This window comes from Psammomys obesus, unplaced genomic scaffold, assembly GCF_907164565.1.
Source record: "Psammomys obesus unplaced genomic scaffold, mPsaObe1.curated_primary_1811, whole genome shotgun sequence".
In the NCBI taxonomy this organism is placed as follows: domain Eukaryota; kingdom Metazoa; phylum Chordata; class Mammalia; order Rodentia; family Muridae; genus Psammomys; species Psammomys obesus.
In genome coordinates this window covers 935,076-950,424 of record NW_026585690.1, presented here as the reverse complement: position 1 = coordinate 950,424, position 15,349 = coordinate 935,076, and the positions used below count along the sequence as shown (strand labels likewise).

Below are 15,349 nucleotides of genomic sequence, written 5' to 3'. Positions count from 1 at the left end.
TTTCTTTCTTTCTTTCTTTCTTTCTTTCTTTCTTTCTTTCTTTCTTTGCACATATGCTTGCCTGACAGGAGTGGGCATCAGCTCTCATTATAGATGGTCGTGAGCCACTATGTGGTTGCTGGGACTTGAACTCAGAACCTCTGAAATCGCAGCCAGCGCTCTCAACCTCTGAGCTATCTCTCCATCTTTTTTTATTTTTTATTTTTTGAGACAGGATCTTTGTACATCCTCCGACCCAGACTTCCAACCTGATACTCTCCTGCCTCGGCCTGCAGGGTATTGGGCACTGATGGGCACAGTGCCACTGTGTCCAGCTTCCCTCAGGTTTTGAAAACAGAATCTTTTGTACCTGATACAACAGTGGTTATGTTAGATAAGACCATCCTACTAATGATTTTCCCAGGCAAGATTAAATTCTGCTCCTTTCAAGGAAAGCCACTCAGCAAAGATTAGGATGAACGTGGCGAACTCTGTCTTTGTGACATATCTTATTGTTTCGGTTGTGAGCCCAGCCTTTAGCGGCTGAGCCATCTCTCCAGCCCTTTCTGACCTATCTTTAGCAAGTTTAAATATGACAGTATTTCATCAAATTTGTCTGTTACAGACTAGCTCAGTTACTTTAAATTGTTCATGTTCTAATAGTGTAGCAAACATCATAATTCATTAGATGGTGGCATGAAAGCCTGTTATTTTATACATTTGCAGCTATCACACTAAAACAAACAAACAAACAAACAAAAAACACCTCTTAGCATTGTCATGCTGTGATTTGGGTATGCTAGCTGAAACTAGCTGAGATGCAGATTCCATCATGACCGATGTTTGAGAAAATGTTAAATTATGTATTTGAATAAAAGAAATATATATATATATATATATATATTTTTTTTTCTCTTTTTTTCTCAGAGCTGAGAACTGAAGCCCTGGGCCTTGTGCTTGCTAGGCAGGAGCTCTACCCCAACCCCAAATAAATCTATCTGAATGAAGCAATAACAGCATGCTGCCAGTCAGGCTCATCAGATGAGAACTGTCCTGTGAATAGTCTTTGCTTTTCCTTAGCAGCAAGCCCCTGGGGACAGAGGTGAGAGGCCACTGCTCTCTGGGCTTCCCACATATTATAAAACTGAACAATGTCCCCCTGAGGTTTAGTCAGTGGCATGGAGTTGTCCGCAAACAAAACAAATGTCTCAGGTCCCAGGAGACCAGCCTGAGAACTGCCTCTTCCATCCACCAGCTATCATTTCACTTGTAGCCTCTGTTTCCAACCTGTATTATGCATGGTCCTGAGGATCAGGCCTGCTGGTTTCAGTAAGAAAAATGTTTGAGCACGTGCATGTTAAATCCAAGAGGTTCACAAATCCAAGAGGTCTTGGGCCTCTGGCTGAATTCAACAGCTCCCTAGTACTCTTCTGACTCATTTTCACCCAACACAGTCTCTACTGAGCAGCCAAAGTAGTGGTGGAAACCATAAATCAGGGCTGGGCATAGTGGTGCTTCTGCAATGCCAGCATTCAGGAGGCTGATACAAGAGGATCCCACTGTTTCCAATGTATGTTTGTGAAAGAGAGAGAGGGGGAGGGAGGGACACAGACACAGACTCACATACACACACACTCACACAGATAGAGATATAAAGATGGATGGATGGATGGATGGATGGATGGATGGATGGATGCATGCATGCATGCATGGATGGATGGATGGATGCGTGGATGGATGGGTGGATGGATAGATAGATCTGTTCACTCTTTGGCTTTACACTCTCCTATGGCTTATACTGTGCTTAAAAAAATCTAAATATTCATCATGGGCCTGTGTGCATGGCCACAGTCTCCTCTGCCTCTCCAATGTCCTTCCTCCCTGCTGTAACCACGGAGACGTTGTCTCATTTCTGGGATGTACCAATAGTGATACCTACAGTCTTTGGTGTTGCTGTCAAACTGCTGAAATCATCTTCTCTTGCCTCTGCAGACCCAGATTGCAATCCCAAGGGCAGAGGAGTTCTATCCCTCCCCTCACTCCCCCACATCCCTGCACCTCCCACCAGACCGTCCTTCACTTTCTTTGTAGTTCTGATCACCTGAGACCACCCTTACTGTTCATAGGAATACTCTTTGTCTCCCCTCAAGGAGTGGAAGTCCCTGGTGATTTGATTTAAAATGCCCAGGAGTTTGTTTTAATTACCTCGCTCATCACCAGAAATTGTAAACTTGTATGGACTTTGACCTGTCCACAATCCTACGTAGCCAACAAAAGTAGTTCCCGTGAATGCAATCTGAAATTAAAAAATATATATATATATATCACTTTACCACCCCCAAAAAATACACACTGAAATCACTTAATTTCCCTACATGTTCCTGCATTTTTTGTTAGTTGTTTGTTGAGACAGGGCCTCACTAGGTAGACCAGGGTGGCCTTGAACTCACAGAGATCTGCTTGCCTCTGCCTCCCAAGTGCTGGGATTAAAGCCTCTGAGGGCACTTGCACTCAATCCCACAGATTGAGTGGGATTGAGTGCAAGTGCCCTCAGAGGCTTTAATAAAACACAAACAATTTTTAGGCAGGTGTTGTGGCACAGGCCTTTAATCCCAGGCAGATCTCTGTGAGTTCAAGGTCAGCCTAGTCTACAAAGCGAGTTCCAGGACAGTCAAGGCTACACAGAGAAACCCTGTCTCCAAAAAGCCTGCAGCTGTCCTGTCGCCCATTCTCATGTTATGCCCTCAGTCCTGAGGGGACACAGCCTCATTCCCAAGGAGGCAGAGACAAAGTCAGGAAATCAAAACCACATCTTGCTTGTAGTTATGGCACACAGAAGTTGTACCATACCTTTCTTCGCAGCTCTGCCTTTTATTTGTAAATGTAACTCCCAATCAGTTCTCCCAAGGCAGTTAACATAAACCCTCACGCCATGCTGCTTACCATCTAACTATGGCTGAAAAGTGGCTCCTGGAAGGAATCTAGCAGGGGCTGAGTTCCGGTCCCACCTCACCTATTCCCACCACCTGTGTGGTTTGGAACACACACATCTCCCTTAGGCCTGTTCTGTAACTGCTGAGCCATCATCACTCCAAGCCCGTACAACCTGCTGTGAATTTAGCAAAAATGCTTTCTTCCTCACATGTCCTCTGCAGGAAAGCAACGCCCGGGTGTAAGCTGGATGGCTTTGGCAGCGGTCAGCTGGGGCACTGCAGACAAGGCCACCACACAGACTACTCCTGTGGGAGTCCTGGCATGACCCTCAGACACTTCACTTTCACGGCACTTAGTTCTCTGGCTCAAGGAAGACGCCCTCATTATAGACCATAGGAAAGCACAAAGCAGTGAATGAATATAACCAGTCCATCCTTTGGCGATATATATTAGTAGATTTCCTTTAAGAATTGAGCAGGAAGCCAGATGGTGGTGGCACACACCTATGGTCCCAGCACTCAAGAGGCAGAAGCAGGTGGCTAGATCTCTGAGTTCAAGGCCAGCCTGGTCTACAAAGTCCAGGGCAGCCAAGGCTCCAGAGAGAAACCTTGTCTCAGAAAAAACAAAACAAAACAAAAACAAACAAACAAAACCGGGGGAAGGAGGAAGCACTTGCTCTCTTGCAGAGGTTTGGTTTTGTGAACCTGCTTAAGTAGCTCACTGTAACTCCAGTTTCAGGGGACCTGCGCCCCCTTCTGGCTTCTCCAGACTCCTGCATGCACGTGATGCACATAAACTCATTCAGTCTTACACAATTACACATAAAATAAAATAAAAAATACTTTTAAAAATATTTTTAATTTATCTAATGCATGTACACCTGCATGCCAGAATACCACAAGTGGGCATCAGATCACATTATAGATGGTTGTGAGCCACCATGTCATTGTTGGGAATTGAACCCAGGACCTCTGGAAGAGTAGCCAGACAGGGGTCTTAGCTGCTGAGCCATCTCTCCAGCCAACCCCCCCAAAAGTATTTAAAAAAAAAAAAAAAAAGAACTGATTGTGTGATTGTATTATCACTACTGCCATTTAAAAATCATTCTTTTGAAAAAAAATTGTTGATGCCAAAGTAAATGAACGAAATCGAGAAAGGAGAAACTTTCATTAAATATTTCTGCATTTGTTTGGATCTTTTATGAGAGAAAGGTTTTCTCTATTAGATGACCAAGTGAGTATTCAGTAAATATGCTTCTATCATTTCTGAATCAGCCACAAAGTGGGAAGAACAGAGAGAATATGGTCCCTGTCCTTAAGGCCAAAACATGACTTCCCATGCTCTTTTCTGTTGCACAGTAACAGTGCCCTCTGAATATCCCATCAGCATTGATTGATGCTACTCTCTAGATGTTTCCTGTCATGTGATAATAGTAAATATTAGCTCACACACATCATGTCAGTGCCTGATGTCGTGGAGGTCAAAAGAGGACAACTCATCTTCCGGAACTGGAACTATGGGTGCCTTTCAGGTGTTGTGTAGGTACTGGGAATTGACAGCAGTCAGTCTTTAAACACTTTGGCCCCAGGATTTAGCCACTGTCTATCTGGACCTGCTCTCCACAGAGGACTTCATTCAACCGTAACAGCTATTTCAGGGAAGCAAATGTTAGTCTTTGAGCCGCAGCCTGCGGAACAGGACTGAGTAATTCTCAATGGAAATGACAGAATTGCAAGGCAAACCCGTGACTACCCCACCTAAGGGCTGGGTATCCCTCGCTGCTGTGTGGCCCTTCCCTTCTCCAGAAGCCACCTGAACAAGGAGAGCAGGGGAAGGTGCAGATTCCACACAACCTTGGCATGATTCATCTCCACCCCACAAATGTACCTCAAGGAAACTGGCCTCTTTAAGTCCACGCCCCCAAAATAACAACTGACCCTTCTTCCTCCGGTCATAATTGATATAAACCTCTCCTGGTTTTGTTTTTCAGAGGAAGTTGATGGTTTGGAGATTATTTGGGGGAGGAGGTTTGCATGTGCCGTGAAATATGTATGGGTGTCAGAGGAAAATCCTAATTTCAGGCGTCAATCCTTGCCTTCCACCTTCCTTAAGGCAGGGTCCCTTGTTCATCACTGTCTGTGGCAGGCTAGCTGGCCTCTCTCAGGGCTTCCTGTGTCGTCACATGCGCACTGGAATCAGACACCTGCTACCGAGACCAGCTTCGCATGGCTTAGAGGACACAAACACTGGTCCTCACGCTTGCACGGCAAGTGCTGTATCCACGGAGCCGTCTCGGGTCTCCTACAACCTGGTGTTGGGCTCTTACAGGGAGAAGCACCCAAGCTGGCGGGCCATGCCAATGGCTCTATCCCGAAAGAGAAGCCCTTCGGGTCTCTGCCTCTGTGCGCAGTGCTGTACCCGCCCCTGATCTCTGCATCTTGTGCGCGTGGCCGTACCTGCCCATTCCTTATGAACTGCACGTCCACTGTCAGCTTTCGTAAGGTGTTTCCAAAAGGGTAGTCCAGGTTCCGGCCGTGGTAAATGTGGCCCTGGGAGTCTTGAGCCACAATACTCGTGCAGAACCTGAGCCAAGGGAAAAGCCCAACATGAATGAAGGCAACAGGAACAAAGACAGGGAGAGGTCTGTCTTTAAAACAGGCCCGCAAAAACACCAGCTCTCCTTGCTCGTCGCTTACATCAGTGCTATCGTATGCTCTTGTACGAGAATGCGGAGCTACAGTTCCAGCTGGAAAATACAACACACATTGCATGTAGACCCTGCTGTGGGCCCACAATGCCCCTACAGACGTATGGGATGAGAGATTTGTCTTCCCCCGTGTTCTGCGTGTATGTAAGGCACAGCAAGGTGTTGGAACTCTGCCCGTCTCTCTGCATGCCCCTGCGTTACCTATCAACAGTTATTACATAACCCAGTTAGCTAGCCCACGATGCCCTCTCCTCATTATGCATTGTTAGAGCAAACACACACACACACACACACACACACACACACACACCCCTAAAAATACTAATTAAAATTAAAAGGAATCCCAGGCAGGGCATGGTGACAGAAGTCTTTAAATCCGAACCCAGGAAGCAGAGGCAGGTAGATCTCTATGAGTTTGAGGCCAGCCTGGTGTACACAGACAGGTCAAGACCAGACAGGGCAACCCTGTCACAAAACAAACAAAGAAGCAAATAAAAATTTTAAACAAATTTCCCGTACTACCGAGTTTCTGTCATGCTTCAATATTACTTTCTTAACTAGGAAAAACGCGAGCGCTGCCTCAGTGGTTTGTGGAAAGAAGGAAGAGTTTCGGCGCTCAAGGTTTCCGGCCTTGTCCTCAAAGGGTCACACAGGATCGGGGACCCAGGTACAGTTTTGCAGAACTGCTCTCAACGTCGATGTTTTCTAAATCGCGGCAAGGTGACCGCCATTGCCAAATCTGTTTTTGGGCCCGCCCTAGTACTCACCAGCTAGACCAGACTTGCCTCTTCCTCACAGAGATCCTCCTGCCTCTGCCTCCTGAGCGCTGGGAGTAAAAGGCCTGCGCCACCACTCCCAGCTGCCCCTCCTTCATTTTAAGGCAGCCAGGAGCTGTAAGCGCCTACGGGGTGTCCACGCCCGTGGGGAGTACCAAGCGGACACTCTAATCTAAACACTGTGGAGGCTGAGGCCGCACGCTCAGAAGTGAGAGGCCGGACTCGGTTACGCAGTGCAACCCTGACTCAGAAAACAAACAAAACGGTAATCTGAGAGGCAGAAACCTAGGCGGTCCTCTCCTCCCTCCAGGACCTGTTGCAGAAGCCGCAAACGTTTAAGGGCCCTCCCTCCTGCACAACTGCCTAGGATCAAACACAACACATTGCTGCCAGTTCTCCGTGACGTCGGCCCTGGTGAGGGCAGACTCCGGAAGAGCTGAGAGAGTCGCCACGGTGAGAGCACAGTGAGGATCGCGTGGAAGGCTAAGGAGAACCTCACGGTCACGCGAGGTGACCCACCCAGCTGCAGGCTCACGGCAAGAGGGTCCACATGAGCAGAGTTCGCTCCAAAAACTCAGCAAGGGCACTCTAGGCGGGGTTTTGGGGGTCGGTCGGTGGGAAGATTCGCACCTGTGCGTAAGCATGCGTAAGTCTATCTTGTTTTTATTTGCGTGGGAGAGGGAGTGCGCCTGCGCCATGGCGTGCTTCTGGGGGGTCTGGGGACGAGCATCGGGAGCCAATTGTCTCCTACCTCGTGCCTCAGAGGTGCTCACACTGGAGAAGCGCTTTTACCCATCAAGCTATGTCTGGAGAGGCTCTCCCACTGAACTGGAAGCAGCAAGTTCCCATGATCCTCCTCTCCTCTCCCACCCCAACGCTTGGGTTACAGGCACGCACAGCCGCACCCAGGCAAGGATCTGAACTCAGATCCAGCCCGCCCTCCGCCCCCCCCCCCCCCCACAGCCCCCCCCCCCCCCCCCCAGCTCTTGAGAAGTTTGGAAAGTGGGATGGCGCCTACACTGGTGACAAGATGAAAAGCGTCGGGCGGGGGGGGGGGGGCTGCTTCCTCCTGGAAGTCCAGCGGGCGCACGCCGGACGGTTTCCAAACTGCAGTCGTCGTCTTGTTTTACGTCGCAGCAACCCCCCTCCCGCCTCCCCCCACTCGGCACGAGTCTCCGGCAGGGGACAGCTGATTGCCTTTAATCCCCCCTGGCGCGGGGCACTTACGCGGAGGCCTCGTAGGCCAGGTTGACCAGGATGCCCTCGGCCAGGCTGAGGTTCAGGAAGTCGCATAAGCCGCGGATCTCGTCGGTGAAGGGCTGAGGCAGGAAGCTCTCCACCTTGGACACCACGTCTCCGATCATCGACAGTACCCACTGGGGAACCCTGTCGCTAGAAACGACAAAGCACGGAGCTCGTTCCTCCAGCTCAGCGCGGAGGACGCGAGTGTGCGTGGGCTAGGGGAGAGGAATGTTACGAGTCTGGATGTTTCCAGAACTGAAGCGGCACCGGGCTGCCCCGTTCCCAGGGTTCAAGCTGGAGGGAATGCATTACCGGGCCCGAGATCCCAGCTACGCAGGAGGCTGAGGCAGGAGGATTACAAGTGAGGGCAGTTTAGGCTACACAGCGAGATTTTTCGCGTTTTTTTTTTTTTCCTCCCAACACAATACTTTTACTAATTATTTGGGGGCAAAGTGCCCGGATCACCCTCGCTTCCCCTTCCTCCCGGACCCACCCTTATCCCCCCCAAACACACAACCATATGCCGCCCATATGGCTGGAGCGTGATCAAACTCCCAGCGAGATTTTCAAAATGAAAATTATGAGGGCTGAGACCCATCCGCTGGTACAGCCCTCGCCTCCATCTCCGGGGCTCAGCGCCCTGAAGGGGAAGGCCAGCCAGACTGGCCCGGGACGCGGAGGCTCTTAGCATCCTGGGTGACACCTTGTGTGTCAACCTGCCCCGGAAAGCGTCTGGAAGACGAACTGGGCGCTGCTCCGAGCGGTGCGGAGGAAAGCGGTGCAGCGGGGGAGGAGCAGGTTCCCCGGACCTGCCCCGCGCTCACCCGACGACCTGCGCCACCGCGGTGCGCAGGAAGTCCGGATCGTAGTGCTGCAGCATCGGCAGCCAGCGCTGCTCCGGGGCCGCGTCCAGGCTGATGTTGAAGAGCGGTGGGGCCCGGGGCACGGCCGCCCGAAGCCAGGGCACAGACAGCAGCAGCAGCAGCAGCGGCAGGGCCAGCCCCAGGTGGGCCCCACGGCCCGCGATGCCCATGGCTCCGGCTTCTGAGGCCACCACCTCACCAGGGCAGCCTTTGCCTGGCTGGGGAAGCAGAGAGGGAGGCACCGGGGTGGTGCCAGCCCTGAAGGCGGGTCCTGCGCTGGATCGCCCCACCCCATCAGGAACCCAAGCGGTGAACTGCCTCCTGCCCCAGCGGGATTAAGCCTGCTTCTGACTCTCACATAGAGGCCAGCATCACGCCAAGAACTGTGGCGCTCCAGGGCTGTAAGACCTTATTACAGGAGTAGAAAGGCATCCTTATCTCCTTACTCTGCCTTTGCTCGTTTTAAAACTCTTCCAGGGCAGAACGTCTTCTGTTCAAAACTCCCAAGAAAAAGCTAAAAATTTAACCAACATTTGTGTGTCTGGCTCTCATTTATCAACACAAGCCAAATGATAACTCCTACTAACTGACCATCATTTTACTGGTGGGGTCGCTTGGAGAGAAGCCAGCTGCCCGAAGCCTCTGCCTTGCTCTGTCAGGCTGCCTGAATCCAAAGCCTACTTTAAAAGTCGCTAACCTGAAACTTCATCAACTCCATCTCCCAATATCTGGGAGACTGAATTTGTCAATCACCTTGGTAAGGTCCGAACATGGACAGCAGAGCTGTCCACAATCAGCTGACCCAATGTGCACAAGATACTTGGGGATTTGTTTTCAGGTGTTCCCATCCCCCAACCCATCCTTTAAAAAAAAAATGCAGTCTTTATTTTTATTGTTTTATGTATATGTGTGTTTTGCTTGCATGTATTTCTGTGCACTTCACGTGTGCCCAGTGCCGTGTGCCCAGTGCCTGAGGAGGCCAGAAGAGGGCTCCAGATCTCCCAGAACTGCAGTGACAGGGGTTGTGAGCTGGGAACCAAACCCAGGTCCTCTGGAAGAGAAGCCGGTGTTCTTAACTGCGTGCTCTTAACTGCAGAGCCATCTCTCCAGCCACCACCCTTTTTTACTCTCCAACAGGGCACATCACTGCATCTGATTTGTGTACCTTTATGGCCTATATTCTACCAGGCTGAAGGACCTTCTGTTTCTCTAAGTCCTGTTTCCTTGTTCCAAAGCAAACGCCCCCCCCTAGAGCAGAACAACATGTAGCCATACACCAAGAGCCATTTCTCAGCTCCACACAGAAGTTGTGACGCTTCTGCTTTAGATAAGTAAAGCACAGTGCAGGTTTCCGGAGGGACGCTGTCTGGCTCACGTCACAGCCATGTCAGGACCCCCTCCCCAGTAATCACTTCGTGGGGCCAAATACCTCGCTCAAAGAAACAGATGTTCTTAAAGGAGAGACTAAGCAGCAGCTTCTAAGAGAAGTGAGATGTTAGAAAGTTCCTCAGGTATCCCTCGGTGCCCAACAGCACTGTGCCCTATAGTACAAAATGTAGCCAAGTGCTTTTTTGAGGATTACTGTCGCTGTGATGAAACACCATGACCAAAAACAACTTGGGGAAGACAGGGTTTATGTGGGGTACACTTCTGTATCACAGTCCATCACTGAAGGAAGTCAGGACAGGAACTCAGGCAGGGCAGGAGCCTGGAGGCAGCAGCTGATGCAGAGGCGGGGGGGGGGGGGGGCTCCTTACTGGCTTGCTCCTCACAGTTTTCTCAGCCTGCTTTCTTATAGAACGCAGAACCACAGGCCCAGGGGTGGTGCCACCCTCAGAGGGCTGGGCCCTCCCCCATCAATCACTAATTAAGAAAATGCTCTACATCCTGGCCTACAACCCAATCTTATTCAGGCATTTTCTCAACTGAGGTGCCTTCCTCTCCAATGACTCTGCTTTGTGTCAAGGTGACAAAACTAGTACACCAAGAAGCCCAGTCCCCTGGCTGAAGTGGCCACTTGGTTTCTTCTTGATCATGGTGAAAGGTGAGAGAAGAGAAAATGCTCCAGCAAGAGTGTGTTTGGGAATGGTTTTGAAAATCCCCAGGTCCAAACTTTACACAGGAAGTTGGTTTATTACGGACAGACAGGCTCTGTGGCAATGTTTGCCCTGTAAGTAACAGATAAACAGTGGTATCCAGGGGTTAAAGGTGCTTGCTGCTTTATCTGCAGCCCAAAGGGTCTGACACCTTCTTCTGGCCTATTAGGGCGCGCGCACACACACACACACACACACACACACACACACACACACAATCTTCTAGCAAGAGTATAAAGCAATCAGAAATTAAAAAAAAAAAACATTGAAAGCTCTAAAAAGAAAAAAACAAACGGAATAACAAAAAGTGGCCGTCACCAGTAACCACTGAACTGCCTAGCAAAACAGGATTATTTTGCAAAAAAACTGCCTACAGTTTCCAAGTCTAGTAACATTGTGTAGAAATGGCTGTAATAAAATAGGAACTTAGGCTTGAGATCGGGACAACAATGCAATTTAGCATTACCCAGTATCAAGGAATCACAGACCTTCCAAACTAGCCATTCCATACCTAGCAAAGACTCCCGCTGTCCATTATCTAGAGTCTGGATAAAGAAAAACAACAAAAATACCAAAAAGAAGCAAAACGACAAAAAACCCCGACTGTAAGAACATGTTCTTTAGACACATTGAAACATGCCATTACGCCAGGCTCTGTAGAGAGCACGAGGTCCTGGGGAAACCGGGTATGCTCAGCACACAGGCTTGTTTATCGGCAGAAGGAAGGCTCGTGCCTGTCTCCACCCGGCAGGCTGGAGGGGGGTGTAGCTAACCCAGTGATCTGTGGTATATGTAGGGCCAGGCCTCCCTGCACCCCAGGCTACATGTCTATCCCAGACCCGGAGCGCTGTTTCTCAGCCAACAGAAGCCATCCTCAGGGGAGATGTCACACTGCTGTAGTTTGGGGACCTCTGTGCTGTCTGTATGACCAAGACCACACCTGACCCTTCCCCAGGCCCTAAAGCTTCATCGTGTTCACGGGATTGAAACCACTGTTACCAGTAAACCACTCCTTCCCCCCCCCCCCCCGCAAAATCGTGCTGTACTTAAATTCCTTAATAATAAACTGCCCAGTGTCAGAGTCTAGAAGTTTGCACCAGTACCGGTTTCCTGTGTCAACTTGACACAAGCTAGGAGTCATCAGAGAGGAAGGAGCCTCAGTGGAAAGAACACTGAGATACAGCTGTATGGCACTCTCTCAATCAGTGATCAATGCAGGAAGACTCAGCCATTGTGGGTGGTCCCATCCCTGGGCTGGCGGCCCTGGGTTCTAGAAGAAAACGGGCTGAGCCAGCATGGGAAGCAAGCCGGTAAGCAGCACTCTTCCATGGCTTCTGTATCAGCTCCTGCCTCCGGGTTTCCAGCCCTGATGAGCTCCTGTCCTGACCTCCTCAAATGACGGGCTGTGATTTAGAAGTGTAAGCCAAATGAACCCCTTTCCCCCAACTTGCTTTCTAGTCATGTGTCACCGCAATAGAAACCCTAAGACAACTGGCTACTGAACCACATTCCTTCTCCCCTCATACAAAGATTCCCCCCCCCTCCCCAGGGCTCTAAACAGCAGAACAGCTTAACTGCTTTTTAGCAGGAAAATGATACATTATGAATGGTCGAATAGAGAACATTTAACAAAAGGAAAAATTCACTTATGAAGAATCGAAGGCTGGGGGCAGGGAGACCACCCACTCGGAAAGGCACCCCCGGCTCAAACCTGAAGACCTGAGCAGGGATCCCGGCACCGACGTGAAAAGCCAGGCCTGTGATTCCGGTGGCAGGGAGGCAGAGCCTGAAGGATCCCAGGCCGCCCCGCCCCAATTGCTTCTTGCTGACAGACACGGAACTAAACTGCACGCATACCCGGTTCATCCAAAGCAGCGAGCACCATGTTCAGTGAGGCAGCAACCCCTTCTCGAAAAAGACGGTGGAAAGTACCAAGGACACCTGATGCCAACCGATAGCCTCCGAGTGCACGCCCACACAGGCACTACGCCCCCCCCCCCCAGAGAAACTAATGCTGAGTTACAGTCAGCAAAAGCATAAATTGATACTCTGTGCAGATTTTTTTTTCTCTGTGCAAATTTTAAAGGTACTAAATAACCTGGCCTGAACATACACATCAGAAGAAAATAGCCGCAGGAATGACAGGCATCAACCTGAGATTAGCAGCTCTCTGGGGGGGGGGGGGGTGAGAGGAGTAACGGAAGCACCTCGGTTTTGCTCTAATGCTCTCTTCCTGGTAGTTAATTTCTTCTCTGCTAGACAGGCTCCCCTATGCAGTCCGTAGCCCAGGCTGGCCCCAATCTCCTGCTCTTACCACCTGAGTCCCAAATGCTGGGATTACAGGTGCGTACCATGACACCAGCCTCTCATGCCTTCATTCTTTAAGGAAAAAAAAAAAATTTTGGAGGCTGAAGAGATGGCTTAGAGATGGTTAGGAGCACTGGCAAACCTTCCGAAGGTCCTGAGTTCAATTCTTAGCAACCATATGCTGGCTCATAACAATCTATAATGAGATCTGGTGCCCTCTTCTGGCGTGTAGGTATGCAAGCAGACAGAACACTGTATATATAATAAAATAAATAAATCTTTTAAAAAATCAAACTATTAACACTGAATTGGTAAATGTTTTCTCGTGCTCTATAACTGTGTATGTTAAAAGTCACGGTTATAAAATGCTTTTAAAAAGAGGAAGGTTCAAGTATCCCTGAAACAGGAAGTTGTGATGAATATCTTTACTCCTAATTTCCTTCCCGAGTGATTCCTTTAAACTTCTGCTTTTGCAGCCTTTCCTAGAATGGGAGTCCCCACTTCACCATTTGGTTTTACTCCTTGGCCCAATTCCCTTTTAAGGCCCCCTTCAACCCTGATTTAGGAACAGCAGGTCCACCCCAACTGCCTCTTGCTGAGACAGAGCTGGAGCCGTTTCTGGTTTTGCAAAGGATGCTTTGTGTGAATATTTAACATACAAATTACCAAAATGTCTAAAAAACAGAGAAAGAAAAGCCAGCCAGATCTATTCTTTCCGCTCACATCCAGCAACCATTTCAAAGAAACACCGTTACTATAAATGTCTCAAGGGAAAATAAGGTGTATCACATGCTCTCTTACCAGGACTCTGTTTGCATTCAAAGAATTCTCTATTAAAAAAAAAAATCACATATCTAGTCTTGTATTTTAAAAGATAGAAATTAAGATATTGCTTAAGCTTCTTTGCACTTTGGGGTTAATTTCCCCAAATTGCCATATCTCTCCTCCACATTAAGCACCTTGGAGGGATGGGCTGGGAGGAGGATGGCTCAGTGGGTAAAGCACTTGTTGTTTGAGCATGAGAACTTGAGTTTGAAATCTCCAGCAATTCCCTCTGCCCTGCCCATGGTGGCACATGCCTGGCTCCCTGAAGCTGGTGAGGGAGAGACAGGCAGATTCCAGGGGCCCACAAGCTGGCCAGCCTAGCCACCCAGTGAGGTCCAGGTTCAGTGAGAGGCTTTCTCAAAGACTACACACACACACAGCACCTTGGTGAGCCGGCTTTTAGACACAGCCAGGCCACCTGGCACTTGCTCCACACACCAAGCAGGCTTTGGATTTATGCTGTATGCTGCAGGGCCTCTGCCTTCCATCACTTGGACTGCAAGTTGGCCATGACCAGCCGCCTCCAGCATCTGAGAGCTTACTAAAACGTGGGCTCTAAGCTGTTGCATGTCTCCTGCTTAGCTGACTACTGTGATGCGGTTTGTAAAGTTCGTTAATCGTAAGTGTCCTTAGTGCTAAGATAGGGTCCCAGGCAGCCCGCAGGCTTACTATGAGGTGCTGGGATCACAGGCGTGCAGAACCACGCCTGGCCTCCAATGGTCCTGGGAACTGGAACCAGGGGTGTGCATATGCTACATAAGCATTCCACGGACTGAGCTCCATCACACACACACTCACACAGTGAGCTCCATCACAAGCCCCTGGTGCTTGTACTTTTATGTCTGTTTTGACAATAGCTTAAATAATTTTACCTCCCCCCCTATATTTTGTTACTAGCTACTAAGCCCCATTCCACACATGCTAGTGCCTGAGTGGTTAACAGATGACAAGTAAAGATCTGAGACCAAGTTTGTGAATGTGCAAGCCAGGACAATATGCTAAAACTGTCATATGAACACAAAGAATTTAAATACATTCCAATTCCAGAGGTTAAAAAACACCTTAATATCAGTATACACGCACACAAACATATATGTAGGCATGTGTGTGTGTGTGTGTATATATATATGCACATATATATATGTGTGTGTGTAGAAAGAACACTGGAATTTTGGTTTCTTTTTTTAGTTTTTGATTTTTCGAGACAGGGTTTCTCTGTTTTAGCCCTGGCTGTCCCAGAACTCAATCTGTAGACCAGGCTAGCCTCGAATTCATAGAGATCCACCTGCCTCTACCTCCTGAGTGCTGGTATTAAACCTAAATGCCACCACTGCCCAGATGAATTTTGGTTCCTTTAAAAAACAGAAACATTCTAAGAATATGTTTTCATCTTAATCCCAGGTGTCGGGGTATGGGGCTGCTTTGCAGCAGTTGACTCCGATTTGCCTCCTGCTTTGGCGGAGGTGTGATTTTGTCAGCTGTGTGTAACTTGCAATTCTGGAAACTTTTTATAGGATCCCAAGAGGCATGATGGGTTGTTTCTGGTTGCGGTTTGTTCAGTAGTCATGTGCAAATTAAAACAAGACAAAATTACATATCCTGACCTCGAAGATCAAGCTT

At 49.0% G+C, this 15,349-nt stretch overlaps 1 protein-coding gene across 2 annotated transcripts in view; it reads right to left on the bottom strand.

Annotated features, from left to right (window-relative positions):
* Naaa (N-acylethanolamine acid amidase) overlaps positions 1-8,766 on the bottom strand; it is a 15,274-nt gene extending 6,508 nt beyond the window's left edge. The window contains exons 1-4 of one of the 2 annotated variants that reach the window (XM_055596236.1): positions 8,463-8,766; positions 7,624-7,788; positions 5,370-5,496; positions 2,185-2,275 (exon numbers count right to left, since the gene is read on the bottom strand). In XM_055596236.1, the coding sequence (XP_055452211.1) occupies positions 2,185-2,275; positions 5,370-5,496; positions 7,624-7,788; positions 8,463-8,671 (592 nt within the window). In that variant the 5' untranslated portion in view covers positions 8,672-8,766. The remainder of the gene's footprint in view (positions 1-2,184; positions 2,276-5,369; positions 5,497-7,623; positions 7,789-8,462) is intronic. The other variant, XM_055596227.1, reaches the window with a different exon arrangement.
* Positions 8,767-15,349: the final 6,583 nt, after the last annotated feature.